General features: G+C 41.9%; 2 protein-coding genes across 5 annotated transcripts; both read right to left on the reverse strand.

The window, feature by feature from the left end:
- Positions 1 to 52: 52 nt before the first annotated feature.
- rufy2 (RUN and FYVE domain containing 2) lies at positions 53 to 15574 on the reverse strand. Of its 4 annotated transcripts, none has more exons than XM_057022266.1 (20): positions 15428 to 15574; positions 14152 to 14418; positions 11725 to 11898; positions 11504 to 11621; positions 10930 to 11031; positions 10586 to 10709; positions 10110 to 10174; positions 9966 to 10031; positions 9631 to 9700; positions 9049 to 9150; positions 7842 to 7958; positions 7662 to 7754; positions 6719 to 6793; positions 6431 to 6528; positions 2986 to 3105; positions 2766 to 2895; positions 2582 to 2676; positions 2271 to 2319; positions 2115 to 2195; positions 53 to 2037 (listed from the first exon to the last, which is right to left on the reverse strand). In XM_057022266.1, the coding sequence occupies exons 2-20, from the start codon at positions 14225 to 14227 to the stop codon at positions 1894 to 1896; spliced, it is 1899 nt and encodes a 632-aa protein (XP_056878246.1). In that variant the 5' UTR covers positions 14228 to 14418; positions 15428 to 15574; the 3' UTR covers positions 53 to 1893. The 4 variants fall into 4 exon arrangements, with proteins under 4 accessions (XP_056878246.1, XP_056878237.1, XP_056878218.1 ...); XM_057022257.1 differs by having other exon boundaries at positions 6431 to 6546; XM_057022238.1 differs by lacking the exons at positions 14152 to 14418; positions 15428 to 15574 and adding an exon at positions 12655 to 13379 and having other exon boundaries at positions 6431 to 6546.
- On the reverse strand, positions 15429 to 18230 carry LOC130519156 (uncharacterized). Its single transcript, XM_057022346.1, has 3 exons — positions 17754 to 18230; positions 16721 to 16978; positions 15429 to 16271 (listed from the first exon to the last, which is right to left on the reverse strand). Exons 2-3 carry the CDS (start codon positions 16751 to 16753, stop codon positions 15429 to 15431), a joined length of 876 nt encoding a protein of 291 aa, XP_056878326.1. The 5' UTR covers positions 16754 to 16978; positions 17754 to 18230.
- Between the last annotated feature and the right edge of the window lie 5567 nt (positions 18231 to 23797).

The raw sequence follows: 23797 nt of genomic DNA on the forward strand, positions 1-23797 counted from the left end.
AGCAGGAGTGCCCAGTTTCAGTCAATTCAACTGTTGAAACAACCAGAAAACATAAGGGATTGTTATGTTTTAATGAAACAAATGTCCTGCAGGTAATAATGTTTAACCAACAATATCTCATAAGCTACGTGGTCACAGTGATCATAAATGTACAAAATGCTATCAACACGAGAAGTCCCAGTTACAGCTGAGACACAATTGTACAAAAATGATTCGGAGTTCTTTTTAAATACAAAACAAACCTGCAACAGTCCTAATTTTCAGTTTTGAAAAGGTCACAGGTTGTTACAGTTTAAATACAAAAACCAGAACGTGCTGGAATGATCTTTACCGTTAATTTGTCACTTTCTTCTCAGGAATGGAGCAGCAATGACAACAAATAAGTCAGACTATACAACAGATTCCCTGAAACCTAAAACCATTCTGTGCACTGAACCAATGGAACAGTCTACTGCAAAAAAACAAAACAGGATTTGCAAGTTTTGTGTGAAATGCGGGCAAAAATCAGTTAAAACAACCATAAATGCTCTGCTGCTCACACATCTCTAGTGAACTGAATATATGCAGCATATTTCTAGTATCTGCAAATGTTTAACCAACAATATCTCATAAGCTACGTGGTCACAGTGATCATAAATGTACAAAATGCTATCAACACGAGAAGTCCCAGTTACAGCTGAGACACAATTGTACAAAAATGATTCGGAGTTCTTTTTAAATACAAAACAAACCTGCAACAGTCCTAATTTTCAGTTTTGAAAAGGTCACAGGTTGTTACAGTTTAAATACAAAAACCAGAACGTGCTGGAATGATCTTTACCGTTAATTTGTCACTTTCTTCTCAGGAATGGAGCAGCAATGACAACAAATAAGTCAGACTATACAACAGATTCCCTGAAACCTAAAACCATTCTGTGCACTGAACCAATGGAACAGTCTACTGCAAAAAAACAAAACAGGATTTGCAAGTTTGTGTTGAAATGCGGGCAAAAATCAGTTAAAACAACCATAAATGCTCTGCTGCTCACACATCTCTAGTGAACTGAAAATATGCAGCATATTTCTAGTATCTGCAACAAGCTAATGTTGCAACTTCAATAATGTAAGATTGTCTCTACAGAAATTGCTTCTGAAGAAATAAAGGGCTGATTTTGGCATCCTGACACAGTAACGTTTGAAATACTGCATTTACACTGGCACAAGTTAGCAAAGACAAACATTAAAAAATAGCACAGAACATTCCATCAGGTTTTTCATGTCAGTCCATGTGTGCATATTAAATACTGAGCAGATCAGATGATCAAAGCAAAATGTGTGCCTGATTCCTCTGACTAAACAGAAAGCTGCATTAGACAGTCATATGTGCCTGTGTGAAGGGCCCATCGCAAATCGGGAGTCAGACAACACTTACAAGGCCGCCACATGGTGTGCATAAAGTTTGGCTGAACGGTTTTGACAGTTTGTTAATACAGTTTGACTTCTGTACAATTATAACTGTGCTCTTCAGTTTCACATCACTGTAGAAGGCTTCCTCCTGAAGCTAAACTCTTCCTGTAAACTTCATAGGGGAATCTGAAACGTCTCTGATGACGTTTCATTGTGCGGCTGCAAGCACTGCACCAAGTTGGTGGGTCAGCTTCACACAGATTTAGTGCGTTTAACGCATTTCCAGATACTTTAAAGTTACTCTGACCTCTTTCATAAGGTCAATGGTGTGACACAAATACAGAGTGTGGAGGTTATTATTCTTCTGATAATCAGTGTTACTGATGGTCCAGCAGCCATCTAGGACGTGTGGTTGGTTTATACCGTTAAGCAGCAAACAAGACACGTCCTGGTGGCGAGGTTCCTTTGTGCTCAGTGATGGTGAAGCAGGATGACCTGGTGTACCGTTCAAGTGGCATTGGAGGAACACCGCTGCAGCAAGAGAGCGTGGCAGGTGTCGCAGACTCTGACCGGTTTTGGTGAAGCGGGCAGAGGCAGCTCATTATCTGAGCAGCTGTTGCAGAAAATCTCTCCGCAGTTCCGACAATGGTGCTGGAAAAAGACCAACGCTGAGTTTTTTGTTCATTGATAAAGAGGTATTGAATGTTTCCAGTGATCCGGGGACCAACCTTTCTTCTGGAGATGGAGAACTCCTTCTCACACAGCTTGCATTGACTGGCTTCTTTGTCCTTTAACCAAACCTGACCCCCCTGAAACAATCATTCTACATTACCAACATGTCTGAACCTGCTAAAACAACACCAGCGACATCGCCGTTACGCTACCTGAAGAGCTTTGTTGGCTTCTTTAATATCCTCAATTTTCATCTTTGATCTGGTGAGAAAAATAAGATGTCAAGTTAATGAATCAGAGATTCTCTTCCTGTCTGATTAAAAATGTTTAAAATCTAAACTCGGCCCTGGGATTATCAGGAATAATGACATGGAAAACCAAAGTTTCCCAGTAAAACAATTGACATAACAATAGACTAACAATGGTTTTTAGGCTGTGGTTACTCAGATATCAGCCAGTCATGGTTGAGAGTGGAACAGTTTGGAAAGGACCACACAGGTTCTCTTTTATCAAGAACACATACTCGCTCAATTTGGATCCCAGTTCTTCCAGCGCTTGTTCTTGGTCCTCACAGATTGTCTTCAACTGAAAGTTTTCTTCCTGGAGTCGATGGAACTCCTGGATCAAGGAAAAAACAGACCCAGTAGTGCAGGACTGACGTGAGAGGCTGAGATGACCAACGGCATAACCTGTGTTTATGTTTTTACCTTCTTCAGAGCACTGATCTGCATGGCCTCCGTGCTGAGCTGAGCCACCGTGTCTTTCTCTCTGTCCAGATCATCTTGTAACGTCTGCCTCCACTGCCTCTCGATCTTTAGGTCCACCTCCAGCTGCTGCCTGCAGGAACATCAGATAATCCATTGATTTGCCAGATGCACACAGATCTCTTTTTGTTGCAGTCGGGCCAGAAAAACGTGATTTACTCACAGCTGCTTTTCCTTGTTTTCAATCTGCCACTGCAGGCTCTCAGCCTTGTTGGCAAAGTCCAGCTTGAAGCGTCTAGTTCCTTCCTCAGCTGAGGTGCGGCGTCTCTCTGCTTCCTGTAATCTGCACCATTATAACCAGGGACAAACTCAGGACCATAGATAGAAAAAAAATGGGGGTTGGGGGTTGGGGATGGGGTGGGGGATGAGTAGGAGAAAGGGAAAGATAATGGTAGACGAGGAACAGGAGATGGCTGAGGATTTTTTTTTAAAAAATGCTGATGAGGAGAGAAACAAAAGATGACTTAACAGGTGAAAGAGCAAAAGGGATGCTAACGGAATGTTGCATCTTAGCATGATATCAACCATGCATGCTAAATCTGAACAGCACCTTGGGCACAACCATGAATCCAAAACAATCCCATCACGTTCAAAAGAGCCAACTTTATTATCCACGACAGTAAAAGACAGTGTTTTTATCCACTTGTCCAAGTCATTATTATTATCCTCCAGTCTATGAGGAGGTACAGTACTTCACTCTAAACACAAAAGTCAATAAATATACCGATACAAGATGCAACACAGTCACATTTCAATTGCAGAAGCTCCAGAGGAGTACAGAAGTGTCACTACAATCACCTTTTAATCCTACAATCCTCACAAGAGTTGGTGGTCCCATTATTCTTTAAATATGTGCAGGAGGATGAAGCACAGCTATATTTTTTCTTACCTCATAGCCCACAAATGTACTGCTCTCTGCAGAACTAACTGCATATACTAAAGTGAATGGCGAGTCAAAGGTGAGGTGGTCTCAGCTGCTGCAGCTTCATCACAGCCAGTCAGAAGCAGGTCAGGAGGGGCGTCACATACAGAGATAGCATCTGTCTCAGCAAACAGCTTGATGGAAGGCTGTTGACTGACTGGGATGAAGTCTGGCTGCTGTGGGGACAGATGTCACAGCGTATGTGTGGGTGCTCTGACCCCAACGGCAGAGAGAGACGGTCGTGGCAGAGTAGGGATGGATATAAAAGAGGGACTGTGCAGCTTCAGAGAGCGTCATGTGAGTCTGTCTTTCAGTTATCCAGCAGACGCTTGATTTATTCAGAGATTCAACAACAACAAACCAACATTCTCTCAGAATGTGAACATTAGCAGGTCCTGGGGGTCCAGACAACCTGTCACCATTACTGCATATAAACAGAAAAAGGAACAGAAAAAATCTGCCTGCGTGTGTTTAGTGTATGAAAATATGAGAAATGAATGATGCACATTTAATTAAAAGCTTTGTTAAACTATAAGTAATTCAATATTCAAAAAACATAAACCTGAAAAGGCCCGTCTAAGAATGACTGGATTCAACACCAGCATGCTGCAGTATACTGTGAATCATACACTGACAACAACAAAGACGCATCGTGTCAGCCAGTGCACTTCCTGTTTGCTGTCAAACCTCTGAAATCAAACTCCTGAATCTTTTGTGCAGAAAAAAAAACAAAAAACAAAAAAACGGTCAGTTTATATCTTCAGTTTGGAGTGACTGTGAGTCTACATGTGTGTGTCTGTCAGAAAGAGATGTCCTTCACTAGCTTGTACTGGTGCTCTGTATCTGTGCTAGCACACTTAACAAATGACATGGCCAGGGTTCGAGTCTGGGTCAGCAGATCCTTATCACTGCAGGGGTACAATGAGCCATGGGAGGGGGGAGCGATGAGTGATGAATGTTGGATGGCATAAAAGAGACAAGAAGGAGGGGGGTATAAGGAGAGAAGGGAGGAAGAAAAGAAAGGAAGGAAGAAAGGATGTCAATACAACAGATTTCTAATTATACTAAACCCTTTGATTGACTGTTAACAACACAAGCACACAAGCTTTCTTTGGTCTGAATATCCCCCCTGAACAGCTCTGCACATGCACTGGTGCAGAAGAAAGAAAGCAAGCGCAAATCTTCGTATCTATGTATACATACGTGCATGGAGTTCCACTGTAGTGAGGCAAAATGCTACCAACATACGGTATTTTAAACGAGTGGGTGTAACCCAGGATCTCCATCCTACTAACTTAAAGCAATAAAGCAGCAAAAAACAGACATTCACAACCAAGCATGCGACCCAAAACAGGATGGAGCCACATCAAACTAGCAGGAGACAGAGGGGAGGAATGGACCATGTTAACTGGGAAAACAATGTGGTGATGAGGGATCACTGCACCCAACAGGTCTTCTGTGTTCAGCAAGGTACCAACACATGCACATCCTACATGACTGAGCTAGCTGCGGATGCATATATAGCAAAATATCTTCTGTGGAACTGAACAGGATAAATTTACTATAGCTCCTCTCTCTGTATTTGGGGGTGTACCATAATGGCAATTCATTAATAATTGGCACTGAACTAATCATAGGTGGCAGAGCAGTATTCTGTGTGACGTTCTGCATCGTCACCCTTGATTTTAGAAGCTGGTAAGAGAATTTCCGTGCTTTCATTTTAGATAAGAATCCGATCTGATACCACTTGCGTTGAAGAGACACTCAGTATGTTTACAAGACACTTGCAAAAAACTATTATTGAATTATTGCCTGAGTCAAACAATAACTGATAGCAGAATTCTCCTTATCCAACAACCCAGATAATGTGAATGGAAATCAATTGTTTTCATGCAAAAATCTAATTTAATAATAACAGACAACAAAAAAAACATCTCTTGAAATCACCGTGATCACCAGAGATAGTGTGTATCTTATCCGCAAAATAGATAACTAATAATTATGGACAAGATGAAGAAAACTGTACAATTTTCCATCATCCTGTTGTCCACAATGCCGGTCTTCTGCCCGACTCCAGTGGCCACATAGTGTTGAGGATGGCAAGTTTTCATGTAAACTGAGACTGTGGACAGAATTCCACGAGACACCAAAGTTGAATTTCGAGCAAAGCTCCATTAAGCCATGCATGAAAACGTACTGAAGACATAATGAGGACAAATTCTGCTCTGAGAGAAAACACTGAAACTGTGAGAAGACTCAAATTATTTCTCCATCCCACTGTTTTTTCCTGTGGCTTGCTTCAGAACATTACCCCAAATTACGGTAGCTAAATCGGAGGAAATTGTCGTTCTAAATAAGCCAAAGACATTTTTTTTAAAAGCAGCAGCAATAGTTAACTAAAATGATCTTAAGCTATGTGGAGCTGATGACACAGAGGTATGGTGCATGAATGCTAACATAAGATCACAGAACAAACACAAAATACAAATGCCTCAGCTTCAAAATGTAGTATTTTCTTAACCCTCTCTATGGGAGACTGAGTAGGCCACGCTAACATCGTTTCATAAAAAACATTAAAGTGTGAAATTTATATAAACTTAGCTAAATAGTGGGTGCAATTCTGGAATTAATTATGATGGAGATTAACAATCCTGTGAGTCATGTCTGTACAGGCAGCAGCTCTCACCTTTGCTCCAGTTGCTTCATGGTGGCGGTGATCTGATTGGTCTTCTCCTCCAGGCGGCCGATCATATCGTTCTTCTTCTTCATCTCATCATCAGATGCCTGGCAAAAAGGAATTACCTAATAAGGTGATATTAGCAGTAATAATTTCCAATTTTGATGGCAAGAGAACTCAGTTCAGTGCCCTCAGTTTCACAAAACTACCTCGGAAAAGAAGCCAACTGTGTGCATCAGTTTCACACACTGTTGACATGCAAACAGTATGAATCTTTAGTCTGTCAGGGATTTGTACCTGCATCTTCTGGTACATTTCAACATTGATGGCTTTGACTTCATCCAGCTGATGCCTGAGTCCAATCAGTGTGTCCTGTTGATCAAAAAAGGTACTGATCACATCCTGTCCATGTCCACCAAAGTCCCTCTGGTTTCACTGACAGCTGTTTCATTAAAATTCCATCACTGATCTGCTCTTTAAACACTTTGTATACTATTTGATCAACCAAAAATAGCAACCACAACAACCACTGAAATATTTTAATAACAGAGTCTAGTCGGTAAAATGATGTTATGTCTTCAGTGTGGACAGCTGGAAAAATAATGGTCACTAAGGTAACATCTAATTAGCACCCTAGAAAAACAGGGGTGATTGCCTCTCCTCTCCTCTCCTCTCCTCTCCTCTCCTCTCCTCTCCTCTCCTCTCCTCTCCTCTCCTCTCCTCTCCTCTCCTCTCCTCTCCTCTCCTCTCCTCTCCTCTCCTGTCCTCTCCTCTACCTGTCCTCCCCCTTCTCTTCTCTCTACCCAGCCGGCCATCAGCAGGAGGGTCCCCCTACATGAGCCTGGTCCTGCTTAAGGTTTCTTCCTGTTAAAGTGGAGTTTTTCCTTGCCATTGCTGCTTGTCTGGGGTTAGGCCCTGGGATTCTGTAAAGCGCCTTGAAACAATTTTGATTGTAAAAGACGCTATATAAATAAAATCTGATTTGATTTGATTTGTATTTGTGGTGACAAGGTTGCAACCAGAGTAACCGGAGATGAGGGAACAGCAGCTGAAAAGATCTTTACTCTATTCTGAGCAAGAAGACGCTCGTCAGAGATTTTTTATTTTCTTTCCCACAGCATCTAACTCTATCTCAGGAAATTAGCCCCTAGTGGGTTTTTTTTATCTTGCTTGAATATTTACGCTTATGCACATCTGGTGTGAAACGATGTCTCATGAATCTGGGTGACACGGGGCTTACCTGTTTTTCATGAATATCTTTCTCAAGAAGTTTCATCGCCAGCTCCATTTCCTGTTTCATCGACACCTGAGCAACTAATTCATTCTCCACATCCTGAAAATAAGACCGCACATATGAAGATTTACATAAACCACAGCTTCAGGTTTGCTGGCTGTTTCATAGGGGCAGCTCAATGCTGACCTGTCTGAGCTGACATTCCTCCTTTAACTGCCTTCGAGCTTCATTGTACATCTCATCCAAACCTTGACGGGACTGTTTATATGTGTCCCTCTCCACCAACACATCCCCCTGGGTCACCTGGGTGAACAGAACGAAGAACATTCCAGCTACATCATTTCCCTTACTTTTGTAGTCATAAACGGTGACAAGCATTAACAAAAAAAGCCTGTTTTTGCTAGGGCTTACCGTAATTTCCGGACTACAGAGCGCACCTGATTAAAAGCCGCATAATCTAATTTTAGAAAGAAAATCAATTTTGTACTTATACAAGCCGCACCAGATTTTAAGCCGCAGGTATCCGTAGTAATATTAGATCGAAAACATTCAGTACCGGTATATGTTTTTATTACTGTAAGAGACGAGTCACTGACGAGTGACAAACAGACAGGTAAGAAACAACAGCCACTCTTTTCACTTGTATGTTTATACAGAGACCTTAAATCCAATTTTCATCACGTCAGGATTTTTTAACTTTTCTTTTAATTTAATCCGCTTAGCAACATAAATATATTGTACCGGTAAATGCTTTTTTTCTAACGGTGTCTGTAATGCAGCTACCTTGAAATATACGTTTGTATCAGCTACACACAAATTACATTGTTTATGCTTTTTTACTCAAACAATGAACAATCTAAAACTCCCCGATGGCCCACCTCTAAAATCTTCTATTTTCAGCGCGGTGGCGATCGCTTTTGCCTTCAGTCTGATTTGTACAGCGGAAACACCGCGGCCACCTGCTCTCTGTATGTTCACCCAGTCTTCCAGAACATTTTCAAGCTCAGGCCACCTGTGATGTTTACGTCTAAAAGCTTTTGTAGTCTTTTTGATCAGTTCTTCAGGCAGGTGTCTCCACCTTCTCCCCATTGATTCTTCTCCCCGTAATGTATGCCAAGATTACATGCGCCAGCTCAATTTCCTTCTTCAACCGCCAGAGTGATCGCTTTTAACTTAAAAGCCGCATCATATGCTTTTCTTCTAGTATTTTCCACGTTGATGAGGGTTAGTAAAAATGAGTGATTCACAATAATTGTGATAGTGCGCCACGAAAAAAAACATAAATAAGCCGCACCCTAGAATAAGCCGCAGTGTTTAAAGTGTAGGAAAAAAGTAGCGGCTTATAGTCCGGAAATTACGGTATATAAATTGAGGTGATGGTGCATGTGTGTACCTCGAATTGTTGCTGTGTCTTCAGCAGAATGAGACTGTTTTCACTCCTCAGATGCTGGTTTTCTTCCTGTAGTTTGATGATGTTGTTCTTGGCAATAGCTAACTGCACAAAACAAATCAACAGGTGAATCAGGGTTTACAGTAAAGGCAGGATAAATGCCAGGTTGAACACCAAGTAACGTTTGATTACTCTCAAACAAACTGAACAGAACCTTTTAAATGCTTATATCCAGAAATGCTCCGCCCTATGACCCGCTTAGTCTAATGGGAAGCGGTGCTGAGAAGCGGAGGGTTCTTGGTTCGAGCCCAAGTGCAGACAAAACATGGAAGGTGTTCTGGTAGCATGGGAAGGTGACAGAACACCTTTAGAGCACTGACGAGGTGCCCTTAAGCAAGGTACTGAACCCACAAATGCTCATATAGGGCCCTGCGATGAACTGGCAACTCATCCAGGGGTGGGCCCTACCTTCACCCAATGTGTGCCCTCCCCGTGACCCCAAAAGGGATAAAAGAAAATGAGTGATGAGGCGAGATATCAAAAACTGACTGTCCCATACTGTCATTCTTAAAACATGGAACTTACCTCTTCTATGAGTTTAGAGTTGGACTTTTCAAGAGAATCCACTCTGCCCTGAAGACCATGGACTGTGGAACTAAACACAAATACACAGTAATTAGGTACAATATAGCTTAAAAGGAAGCTGAACTGTTTCATGACAGTCTGAAACCTGATAGTTCAATTAATCAAATAGTAACTAATGCTGTGATTACATGTTAGACATGTTGGACATTAGCATGTTGTAAAATCTAAACACACTTGAATTTAAGGTGATATAAGACAGTGGAATTAGATGGGTAAAAATATTAATTATGCACAGTAAACAAATATTAATTTACAGATAGAAAAAAGATCCTTACTTTAGCTGGCGGTTCAGCTCTTCTACATAGTTTTTCTGATCCAAAATAGATGCAATCTGGCTGTTCCTGTTGCCACGGAAACAGGAGCTCTATATTACATTTAGTGTTAATGGGTGTATCTGATAAACAAATGCAGTATCATACCTCTCCTCACTTCTGTAGTCATCAATGTCATTCTTTAAGTACAGTGAGAAGTCAATCACCCCAACCTAAAAAAGAGTTAAGACCTTATAAAACTGTAAATCATCTGTTTGCAGCTATAAATACTAGGCAAGTAAGGCGACTTGACTTTATATTTTATATACAAACCATAGAATATAAATTAACTGAAATAAATCAAAATTTTGCTCCATCGATTTAAACAAAATTCCATCATATTGATAGCTCCAACTATAGTAACTGAACCCGTAGGGAACAATAATGTGTTTTAGTCTCCATTTGTGCCGCCTCATCTATATCGATATCTACATCAACATCGTCAAAAATAACAGAATTCTTGGCTGGTATTTTTAACTGAACTGGTAGAAAAGACATTCCATGTAAATGTGTTATTTTCTTTGAAACAAGTGATTATCTCTGCCCCATTGACAAACACTACTTTAAAGGATCTAATCTCTCACCTGAGAGTCTAGGTCCTCGCCCTTGACACACAGATTAGCATCGATGACGTTTAAACCCACCAGCAGACCCACGATTACTGCCCCCTCTTCCTCCAGCATCAGAGCTGAATTTTCATAGAAATCACTGGACAGACACACAACACACACACCACAGTGTCAGTATTGTTATTAAACGTTAATAAAGTAAATCATATTTGGGAGTTTTGAAAGTTTTCTCAGGTCCTGGAATTTTTAACCGTCAGTTAATGACTTTTTCAGAAACAGATATATAATGTACACTGTATGATTTAAATTAAATGTGCCTCCTGATAGACAGAAGAGTTTTATTGTGGGAACATGCACACCTGAGCAGGTCTTTCCTAGTAATGAGGAGTCGTAGGTAGTCAGCAAGGCGTTTCTGCATGAGAGCAAGACGCAACCAGGCTCTTGCTCTGCCTAAAGGAGTCCTGCACGCACGCACACACACACACACACACACACACACACACACACACACACACACACACACACAGAGAACTGTTGCAGAATTGTTAAAAGTGAACTATCACAAACTGAGTGATGGTTGCTGCACTGCACCTGACTCAGTACCATCAAAGGAAACAGTTTCCAAACACTCTTCCTTTTTTTGTTGCACCTGGATTCGACTCAACACATTAACAATGTTCCATTATGACTGGCAGCTCGACATAATTATAAAATATTGAAATAAAAAATAATGCAGGAGGCCAGAGAACACAAGAGTATCCTAAATAATGTAGGTGCCTGTAAATAATTCAACCCATATCACCCAAACAAGGAAGTGAAATTAATGTAAAGAATGAAATAGGCAGGGTAAAGAAAAATAAAGTGAAAGTAAGTCAATGAGCCTATATTTCTATCAGGTTGCTCTTGAGCTGCACATTTGAATGGACTCCTTACTTAAGTCCAGGCAGATCTCGGACAGACGCCGATATCTCCGCTGCTTCAGGACACAGTTTCTCCACCAGTTCCAGAGGACCCCACAGAGACTTATTAAAACCCAGAAAGGACTTCTTTACTGGAGGGACACAAAAAATATGTTAGAGTGTCTTGGATTGACATTGTGGATGAAGTACAAAATCCCAGTGTGACACCATTTAAAATCTCTTCCCTACTTTCACCTTTGAGGCCATGTTTGAGGCAGTGCTCCATAACTACAAAGAACTGCTGGAGGGGTGGGTAGTCTGAGTCTAGAGTTCGTCCAAAGCTCAGAGCCGACTCGATCAACCCTTTGATACTCAACTTTGCCATGTTAAGCAGGTTGGCCCTCTCCATCGTCATGGGGTCTCGCAGGGCTGCAACATATAAAAATGGTAACCTTCTGTCATTCATACCATAAATCCTGTTTGAGATTCTCAATATATTAAAAAATGGGGGATAAAGGAGATTGTTCATTGTCTGCACTTCTGGTCCTATACATTATCAAAGTCTGATGCCCTGCCGACTTCCCTGACATACAGAAAAACCAGCTAGACTACGATGGCATCTGTCACCATGTGACTTCTACCGAATGACAATATTCAAAGCAATTGCTGTTTGAATTTTAAGTTCATTATAAAGACACTTTCATCTTGGCTTTGTTATTTTGTAGATATGTTAGAACAAAATAAAACCCTGAGATGTCAGATGTCAGCCATAATTTGTTTTTAATAAAAACACACTGTATTTCCAAATCGTGCACATAATAGCACAAGGAATAATACAACAATGAATAAAAATGGCATAATCATATATATTTGCATTGTAGGCTGCCAAACCGTGTAAAAACCCAAGAGGAGAGACTGAACTTTTAAATCATAGATCTTTGAAAAATCACGTGGTCACACACAGGCCGTGGTCAAAGTGATGAGAATTGCAGTTGAAAGATAGAAAAATGTTCCAGATACACACACGCACGCAAACACACGTTCCAGACAGCAACTGGCTGCATTGGCTGTTCTTGGTCGTCCTATTAAACATTGATAACAGTATGTAATCACACAAACATTCATTTCCTTGACGTTATCAGGCCTAATATTGGGAACCGCGTTCTGATGATAAATCCTCCCTACCTTGGACGGCCCATTCCCCGGGCAGAGACGTCCTATGTTCCGACACTTTGGGAAGGACGTGAATGCTGCCCGAAATGGTCTCGGATGCTTTCCTGGCCAAAGCAAAGATCGGAGCTTGCCATCGGCCGTCTCCTCCTCCACCACCACCACCACCGCCGCCTCCTCCTCTTGCTGTGCTGTTTGATTTATCCCCAGATCCTGTTTTTTCCTCCTGCAGCCTTAAAATCCCAAACAGCTGACCTTTCTCCTTGCTGCTGTCCGCTTCAGACAGGACCAGGTCGTGGTCTGCGGACGATGCCATCTTCGCGTAGCTCTGGAACACGTTTTAGCTGTCCGGCGCTGGTTCATACGGCTTTCTAAATGTTAGCGAGCATTAGCTTGATAAATAATTTTCCCCGCGACAAAAATCCCCTAATAGCACCTCCTTCCGAAGTTGTGACAGCAGCCCGGTGGAGCTACAAAAACAGTCGTCGAAATGTAGCGTCAACTGTTAATGACCGACGGGCGTTTACGTGGTTGCGACAGCGGAAAAGGCTCGGACACCGACCTGGACGCGTTAACAGACCTCTCTGTACATCGCAGTCTGGAATTCGTTTGTTTATGTTCGGCGAACGGAACAGACAGCAGCCTCCCGCGACGCTCCCGCTGTCCTCACGGAGGGGCGGTGTCAAAAAATACTCACGAGACACACAAAGGGCAGCATGACGTCATTCAGTTCCGTGGTGCTATGGACGAGCTGCCCACTACTGCTCAAAAAGAATACTGCATTGGACAGTATACAATGTGTATACATACACATTGTATACTATTATACGATATTTGACGTGTTCATATATGTGATCTACTAAATTGTCCACTTATGTGGTGCGGCCACCAAATTCTTTGCCATTTATATTGCTGTTCGTGTAATTTTAGGTAATCTACCAACTTCCAGATATAATGCATATTAAGGTGTATTCTAAGGATTTTGTATGTTTTGTACATTTTACTATCATTTCATGTTTTTGTTGAAATATCTTCAATATTGTTTTTTGTTTTGCGTCTAAATGTTGGCGTTTTTTGAATGAAAATGTGGACCATGATGTTTCCAGTTGTGACCAAAGTAATTTCTTTGAAAGTAAGAAATTCATTGAGAAAATGTGAATAGCAATGGAAATTTCGAACACCCACACAGATGCAGTGAACAGGAAGAACAACTCAAGCACGCTAAAAGTAGTGTCACATAACAGAATGCTTCTTATCCAGTCTCATTAGCTGCAGATTACTTCCTCAATGCATCCAATTAATTCAGTATCCTACCTATTAGTCTGGTGTATAAAATGGTAAAGTTGTGATGAAGTCTCTAAATATATTTCACAGAGCAAATATTTAGGTTGATTTGCTTAAACCAGTGAACTTGAGGTTTTATGCAAATAGTAAACAACATGACCATGCTGCCAAGTATGTTGGATCAGATATATTTACTGAAAAAGGTCACCCATGCAAAGGTGAGTTTACCTTGGCTGTAGGCTAAGCGCTCCATGCTCTCACTGTGAGTGATGCCCCAGCGGTGAAGACTCTGGGGTGAGTACATATCCACTGGGCTGTCCTCATCCAAATACTATGACAAATCAATTGAGTCCTGTGTTGGTCCGCTCCAGACCACCTTCTTTTTCCACAGAGGTTGAGATTCCCATCAATCGGGTGGCTTCTTCTGAAACACTGGCTTTTTCACACAGGATGGGTTCCTTCAGGTGTCACTGGAAGTACTCGGATTCAACTGAGCTGAACGGGACAGTATAGAACAAAACACACAGTGGAACTAAAACCAAACCAACTCTATTTATCTACTCTGCACACATAGCAGCTCTCGCTGCACTATTTAATGATAACATATAATCCTCTCAGATTAAACCAGGGAGACTCTGACCTTCAAAAGACGCTGGGATGTCTGCTGCATGGGATGTGAGGTGATTTGGTGTTGTTGTGTTCGTCTTGTGTTCGTTCGTCTAATTTCTGCCATTGCTTTTTGAAACCCAATAGACCCTTAATTTTCTCCAAAATAGTCATGAAATTTCCTCCGTTTGGAAAATGATATTGGTCAGCACAACCCCATTCTCCCCTACTGGTCCACAATCACCTAATATTGTTGTTACAGTCCAAACAGAACTTGCTGTTGGCTTTGTTGCTGTTGACTATTTTTTTTATCGAACAAAGCGTGGCAATATCCCTGAACCTTTATTCAGCTATATTTAATTTTCATTGTAATGTTTGATATGGATTTGTCAGCATTAAAAAAAAGCACATCCTCTTCTTTCCCGCCTGCCAATTTGCTGAGAACAGTTTAAAAAAATACACCACCACTAAACATATTGTTCTATCTGTATGATGTTGTTTCTGTCACTTTATCCCTGTCCTCTAACAGCTTCCTCTCTCCACTCTCATCTCTGAACCACACCTAAAGAAACACCACTCTGCTGCATGCAGTAGATGACCGTATAGCTTCCACACCCCTCCATATTACAGACTCAGAACATCTAATGGGTGTTCTCCCCTTCATTCTGCAAGTGCAAGTGCAATAGTGCTGTGCTTCGTCACAATGATTCATCGTTCCTTTATTCTCTAACACAATACTATCATACAAAATAGGTAAGAAGAATATATATACATATCTTATATTATACATTATTAAATATATTTTAGACAATAATTAAATAACTTGAGAACCTACACTTAATACTGTTAGCTGTGTTATTGTAAACATTCACAGTATCTTAGCGTGTGAGCCTCTTACCTCAGGCAGCATCGTAGTCCTGATACCTGAAGCTCCTGCACACGCACCAATATAAGTCTATGCCCTGCTCAAGGATGCCCAGGATGAAGCAATAGGTTTCTGCCGAGCTTTGTGCATGTGAAGCAGAAACCACAACCATCACCCCACACGGCACCCAATGACAAGGGAGGCGGAAGCACAGTACAGGGGGGAGGGGGTAACGCAGCAGAGGGGGAGGAAAGGGATGGCAGCATACACAGGGAGGGAGAGAACTGATTGGGTGGAGGCAGCAGCATAAAGGTAGGAAGGAAATCATTTTGGCATTCACGCAGAAACTTCCCATGAATGTGATGGATGGAGATGACAATGACAGATGAACATACAGATGTGCACCATCAACAGCTGTATCGGAGGGGGGAGGGTGATCAGGAGATACACTATCTACAGACTTCATGACTAGACCCTTCAAACAGCTAGCCATGAATTTTGTGAATTCATCAATTCTGTGCTGCCACCCTATAGACCCCTTCAGGTTCACATTTTGGTCCAATCGTTTGACTGGGGACGTCAGGGTTACCACCCTCCTGGGTCTGAACACCCTACTGTTTACCTGGCTGCTGATCTTCCTGACAGGAAGACCACAGGCAGTGTGGGTCAGCAGCAACAGATCCAGCATCAGCCCCAGGGGAAGCCCCAGAGACGTGTGCCTAGCCCCCTCCTCTTCAACCTGCTGAGCCACGCCTGCACATCGCAGCAGAGCACCAACCTCCTCATCAAGTTCAACGATGACGGCCGTGGTGAGTCTCATTTGCAGCAACGATGAGACTAACAGCTTCTGTTCTCCTGCTGGTGCTTTCAAATGAACCTGCACGACGAACCACATGATAAAGCCGCCTTATTCCAGTTCTGTCAGACATTACATCAGATATTTACTCCTTTCCCTCCCTAGATTCAGCATTAGGGAAAAAACATGTTAATGTTTTAATCTGTTTATTACACAGATAGTTCCATGTAATCATGTATAATTCAACCACGTGTCTGTAGGCTCTTATGTCTGTCTTATTTGAATGTTCTACATGTGTGTTAATCTGTCTTAAAATTATTTTAAAAACATAATTTTGTCAAAACTAAACAAGACCAGAAAATAAATCACCAAGAATCAGGCTGATACTTTGGGCACAGAATCACCAATAAATCGAATCCATTTGTATATGTTGAAAGGATATTTACAGTTTGAGGACTGGAGAATTTCCTTTTAAAAAGAATTTCCTCAAACTCTGCAGTGTAAAGCACTTGCTGGAACTTCATCCGTACCTCCATCCTCTTTTTAATGTTGAGCCTCTTCATCGATGGGAGCAGGCTAAGCAGGAACAGCTCATCTTCATCTCTGAGGACGGAGCTGAGAGTTTCTGTGGGAGTCAGCTCAGGCTCATTGGCAGTTTGCTTCCCACTTTTCTGAGGTGTCACCTCAATGTTTGGCTACAGAGGAGAAATGTTGGAAGCAGCAACAGATAAGCAATGATGCTTCACCGTCCCATCCTCGTTTTCCAGCTTATCCCTACTCCCAGCTCCCTGTGGACCACCAAACAGGAGAGTTAGTCCTCGGTTAGTGATAATAACACCAGGGTAATAAGCTTTACCTGCCCACTTCTTAGTGTGCTCCCAACCTTTTACCTTTACTTTTTATACAATTATTAATCAAATATGAAATATGAAACTAATTACTCATTGCTAGATTCATTGAATAAAATTTGTATTTTATTTTGTCTTTTAACCTTTATTCCAAAAAATATTATGTTAGATTCTCTGATTGAATGTTGTGTAAACCAAGATGCATCTGCAGCACAGATGAATGTGGTGAATGCTAAAGGTTTGCAGTGCTGTCAAAATGAATTACCGGTACTTAAAAATTTACAAGACCAAAAATCGCTGTCAACAGTTACCGTACTGAAAATTTCATTAAAATCTTTTCATAACTTTTTGAGTTATTTTGTTCACACGCACGCACAGAGACAGACAGACAGACAGACAGACGGACGGACGGACGAATAAGAAAGGAGATGCAATGTTTTGTCTAAATGCTCTTATTTTGTAAAACACACCGGATGTTCTGAAGGCCGTTTCAACGTCAAAGGAGAACTTGGTCAAATAAACAAATAAATAAATAAATAAGCTTAAAGAACTAAATAACACAAATTAAGAGAGTATTAAGATACGTGATGTGATTTTAGTAAAATAGTTGATAGATATTGTTAAAATTCATTATTCCACGTTTGCATGCAACAAGTGATCGAAAAGGTAATTTTTGTGAGTTTGAAATGTATGTTGTAATTTTTTTGGGGCACACCTCATGAGTTTCTCCCAGGACTGTCCCTTTAGGTTTGACGAAGGGGTTGAGCCAGGACAGCTATTTCTTTCCATGACAGATGTCCTCTCAAGTTGTCTTTGTAATCCTGCCGCGCATGGTTGTACAGATTCGGGTGTTTTTCATCGGTCAGCAGACGTTCGGCCCAGAGACGCAGAAGGAACAGATACTCAAACAGAAATTCAAAATAAATGTTTTTTCTTTGACATGCGGATTTCCCCCTTTTTAACCGAGCACTGTATTTAAACAATAACTAACGCTATTTTCACATCCATCTCTAAATCTTTTTTTACTTGAAAGAACAACAAACGTGATCTAAATCAACTAAGAAAAAAATGGTGAACGTCAAGTCGGGATAAAATTCTCAACAGAAACGCACGAGAAGTATTTGGGCCCAAAGTAATGTCTTTTTACTTGATAGTTGATCTGAAAAGGTGAAATCAACGTTTTACGGCTGTAAATGAGTCTGATCACAATTTTGAAGGTTTTCAATGTTCATCTTTGAACGTTTCAGGATGTGTATCTGCTGCAGGTGAGTCTGCATAAAGACACACTGTCACTTTTTAGCAGCACATCAGTGATATGAGCTCACGAGCACGGCTGCTGCTTGGAGAAGCAGCTGGAGAAGCACTCAAGACACTGCTGAATACCAAACATTTTAAGGCCAGCAGACCCAGATGTGGGCACCACCTTCTCAACCAGAAGTAAGATTACGCTTGCAGCCATTTGTCCTTGGAAGTGCAGAACTGTGACACGGAGGCAGTGACCGTGAGAGCAAATGGCACTGATGGTCTAGTTTGTTGCTGTCATAATGTCAGAATGCAGCAAATATGTGATAACGAACCATTACCCCTGAGAGAAAGGTTTTTCATTTTTATCTTCATAGCAGATACAGTGATCAAGCAGTGTACTGTATAAAGCACCAATAACGACACAACTAATCATTAACCGTCAGCTCCTCAACCCGCTAATACTGTCACCGTCTACAAATCTAAATGCAGTTACTTTGTGATCATCATTATTATACCTTTAGGAGAGTTGATTTGTTAAATGTATGCAATCATAAATTGTATCGAGCGTTTTCAAAACAAGCAATTGGGAAAAGTAAACCACTGAGACGTCACATCTTTTGCATGCCACAGAACTGTTGACTCGACATCTAAAGAAAATGTATACTATTTGCGAAAGATGGTCGCTATGATGACAAAGAAAAGTGCTCCTATAAACAGAAAAGACCAACTTTATGAGTTTCACACTAAACACGCATAAGTGTGGTACTGTCGGCGTGTATTTTTGTTTTTAAGAGTTTCTCAAGTACAAGAGTACATTCGTGTTGCGTTCACGGTCTTGGTGCGTGGAGGAGCTGCGGCAGTAGCGGACGTGCGGAACCATGTGTAACGAGCGGCGGGTCGAGCGAGGGGGGGGGGGGGGGCAACAAACTTCTCCAGTCCAGTTGGGAAAGACACGGAAGGGCTGCGAGAATTTTTTTTTTTGCCTTACTTACATTGTTATTCTATTCATTTTTAATTTTTAATTTCAGTTTTACATCTTCATCTGTATGTTCAAAACATGGAGTGAATTGACCTTAAAGTATCTATCTATCTATCTATCTATAATCTTTTAAGGGATGGTGAGGGTGGAAAGGGGTGGTTATTAACCAGTAAACATGACCTATTTTAAACATCAGTGGCGAGGACAGACTGGAAATGTGTGCAGGCTTTAAGTTTTGGAGGTAATTCGGTCCATGTCGATAAGCCTTCACATAATTCAAGATTGAAGATTTACTTTATTCATCCCCATAGGGAAATTGAATTGTAATAGCAGCATAGACATGAAGGAAAATAGCAGCAGGTTGTTGGATTGCAATACCTCTCGTGTGTCACTGCCAATCCGCGTGTTCTTTAAATGAAGACTTCAAGTAAACAAATGCCAATTTCAAAATGTATTTACAATAGAATGAATTCAAGATACAAATATTACAGAACCCTGGGCCAGTTCATAACCCTACAAACAACAGAGTCAATTGTCAGGGCATGAAGTCTGACCCCCTAACTATCCCTTGGCCCAGTCTTTTATAGAACATCATATGTAAATTATTGATGCTAATTCAGTCCAATCCAGTCCTTCTTCTTGGATGACCTCATCTTCTTCTTCCCGCCTCATTTGGTGTTGGTGCAGTCCTTCTCCATTTTCTTCCCAGATAGCCAGGTCAGAGGTCATTCCTGCCGAGGAACTTATCCACACCAGTAAACTATTCTGTCACGTTTTACGATGGGGGTCTACCACTTTCCGTCTGACTGTTTCCAACTGTCTAAGCAGTATTCATGTCAAGGAAGGGTCAACTGACTGCTTATCTTTATTCCACTTACTAAACATTCTACTATTCCTAACTTCTAAAGTGCTTATAACAGAAAACAGAAACATATGGTACAACACATGATAATAAAATAAAGACAATTCTCTTCAATCCCCCTATCTGCTGGGGTACATTGATTCCAGTGATACCAGAGTTAGGGTTAATGTGTTAGGGTTAACATGTGATGTTCACTCTGCAACTTCAAAGGGACCAGTCCACCCGTGCTCTGACCACTTTCACTTGATGACTCTCAGAAGAACCCACTCAGCTGTGTGTGGAATTCCTGGATCCTCACTGACTGTTGTTACAGAGGTTGCCTGTTGGGAGAAAACTGAGAAAGTCATTTTTAGTTGAACAAAATAAGATTTATATTTCATACAACTGCTGGGCTGGCCTATGGATTTTCTGCTCCTGGTCCTGGAAAGAGAACACCCCTCTCGAGCTCAAAGGGGGTGAATCCTGTTCGGGAGGTTACAGAGCTTCTTATTGACATCAAGGCTATTGGAAGCGCCTGTGTCTATTTCATTCCACTGTGAGCACATATCTTGCCAATTTTGCTCTTCAGTGTTTGATTCATTCTTTCTACCTTTGCCTAACACCTTACTTCTTGTAAATTTTTCTTCTTAAAATGAGTTCTATTATCAGACCTAATTTGTTTGGGGAAACCGTGTGTCGGATTAATCAAAAATTTAATAACTATAAAACTTTTTGCATCTTCTACTTCTACGGGAACCGCCTCTGGGCAGCCAGTGTATGCATCCACTGCCACCAAGAGGTATCGGAACCCATTGACTGGGTCTATCATATCGGTGAAATCTATAATTTTCCTTGCCCTGCTATGGAAACTTGCCCTCATGTGGTCGAATTGTTGATTTTACATTAAATTGTGTGCATATTGAACATTCTCTGCATCATTTGTGGTTTCCCGCAGTGTGTCAGGCCGTGGGCCTCTTCCAGAACGGCATCTACCAGACCAGTCGGGAGAACAGGTCTTCCATCTGGGACCCGCCAAATTCCTTCAACTTTCACTGCCCCCCTTTTCCTTCCAAACTGTTTTTTCATGTGGAGAAGCTTCTTCTTGATCACAACTAAGTCTTTCCCTGTCGTATCTTGAAAGCATTTCATGAACTGTTTTCTCTACCATCAACAAATTGTAACTTGGTTTACAACCTGCAGCCTTCTTTGCTGCCTGATCTGAAGCCTCATTACCTCTTCCCTCCAGAGAGTTCTCTCTACTATGACCTTTGCACTTTATGACTGCGACCTCCACTGGTTCCATGAGTGCCTGTGTCAGTTGCCTCATCTCTGCCTCATTTTTTATAAGAGAGCCTGATGCTGTGTTAAAACCTGCCCGCAACCACTGACAACGTTCTACCTGGATAGCTCCCACTACATACGCTGAATCTGTATTGATGGTCACTCTTTCCCTTTGAACTGCCTTCAATTCTGCAAGTTGTGCTGGTTCTTTACCTGTTATCTTTCCTGTTTCCACTTCCTCAAAGTCCTCTTCTGATTTTCTAACTATTGCATAGGCAGCTTTCAGCCCCTCCTGTGTGTGTCTGAAACAACAGCCGTCTGTGATTAGTATTTCATCTGGATCCTTTAACGGCTCTGCCTTGAGGTCTACTCTGATTCTTTCACCTTTCTTCACGTTCTCCTCACATCTGTGTGGTTCACCCTCTCCCATACCATCTGCCATATTTATCCCTTCATGAGTGTATGTTATGTGTGGTGCAGTTAAAATCTTGTCCATCCTGGTCTGCCTAAGTGAGGTCATGGTGAATGCTGCTGAGCTGACCAGTGATACCACACTATGTGTTGTAAGAACTGTCAGAGCGTAACCCATCACTAAATGTGCTGTTTTTTGTAAAAGTTTTGCTACACCTGCTACATGCCTTACACATGGTGGCTGCATGTTTTCAACGGGGTCCAGCATTATACTTGCATACATTAATACTTTCCTTTCACCCCCTTTTTTCTGAAAGAGAACACAATTTACTGTATGTTCTCCTTCAGAAACATCCAAAAAGAAAGTATCTTTATATTCCAGGACCGCCAAAACATGCAGATGTCGTGAGTGCCTGTTTAAGAGCAATAAAAGCTTTCTCTCCCTCAGTTGTCCATGTTAGCCGGGCTGTCAAATTACGTATTCCCTGTTCATTCACCATTGCACGTAGGGGCGCAGTCTTTTCTGAATATGCAGGGATAAAGTGTCTACTATAGCTTGCGAGACCCAGAAATGACATTTCCTTTACAGTCTCTCATACCACTCATTCTGTTCAGCAGTAAAGTCAACCTGCGCAGCCACACCTTCAGGCCCAACACACAAACACAGTGATGTAATCATCCAGAAAATTCCCTATAACTTTTCTCTAAACGTATCCTGATACACCTCATTATTCTCACGGTCGTAAAATAGGGTGACATGATAGGGATCAACTGGCGGGGCAAAAGGACTTGGCATCGACAATCAGGACCTCCAGCTCTGAAACAATGCCACAACACCAACACCAGGTGAGGTCTCAGGCTCAAGTTATCCCCAATAAATATCCGCCCACACCCCCTGTTCTGGAGAGGGTGTCGGACTCATCAGCATTTGTCCCTTCACACCTTGGTGTGAAATACAGCAGTTCAGTTTCAGTCCATTAGGAAATTGCACCACAAGAGCTTTGCCCCCACACAGAATAGCTGCTCCTGTCCTCACCAGGAGATCTCGTCCCAACAGGTTGATAGGGCAATGTGGTGAAATCAAAAAAGGGTGCAGCACAGTCTGTCCGGCAAAATGAGTCACTAATGGCCCAGAAAACGGCAGTCTCTCCGGGCTTCCTGAGAACCCCACAAGCTCGACGGTGTCAGATGAGATCGGCTCCAGTGATAAATTCCATGAGATGGTGGAACACTGCCTAGTACCTCCGGGTAGTTGTGATATGGACAGTCCCTTTGCCAATGACCATACCCTTTGCAGGCGTGACACTGATCTCGGCCTAAGTACCCGCCTATCAAGCCGTATCCCTGCCCGCCGTGTCTCCCACACATGCCTCCCCTTGGACTGACCCAATACGGGTTTATTGGAGCAAAATCTTCTGGCGGACCTAACTGATCTGGCTGCACCTGCTGAGAAAACTGCTGAACCATCTGTTTCTCTTCCTTTTGTTTATCATTAAGCTTTTTCCATGCCTCATCTAACTGCATTTTTAGAAGCTGTTCCTGCGCTGTCATCACCTCCTCTTTCTTTCCCTGTTGTTTAACTTTAAATGTGTTGATGTGGTGTGAAAGATGTCTCTCTTAGACATCCGCCGTACTGCCTGGAAGGTCAGGATTTCCTTCCATGGCTTCTTTTACTGACTGTGGAAGTCCTAAAATTATTGCCTGACGGAACAAAGTGGTGTGTAAATTATCTGAGCCAGGATGGCACCCTGTGGCACACATCCATTCCTCTTTACACCTCGCAAGGAATCCATGTGCCGACTCACTTTCCTCCCACTTAAATCTTAAGTTCTGCTCCTGGAGATACTGGAAATATCTGTCTCATAGCTTCAGCAACCCTGGTTGCACAAGGGCCAAAACGTGCAGCATTGGGTCTATCTTTAATACCTGCTGCTACCTCGACCTTATCCAAATCCCAGAGAGACACTTGTCTCCCTAAAATTCCTCTAAAGTCTCTCATCGC

This window comes from Takifugu flavidus, chromosome 2 (genome assembly GCF_003711565.1).
Source record: "Takifugu flavidus isolate HTHZ2018 chromosome 2, ASM371156v2, whole genome shotgun sequence".
Taxonomy (NCBI): domain Eukaryota; kingdom Metazoa; phylum Chordata; class Actinopteri; order Tetraodontiformes; family Tetraodontidae; genus Takifugu; species Takifugu flavidus.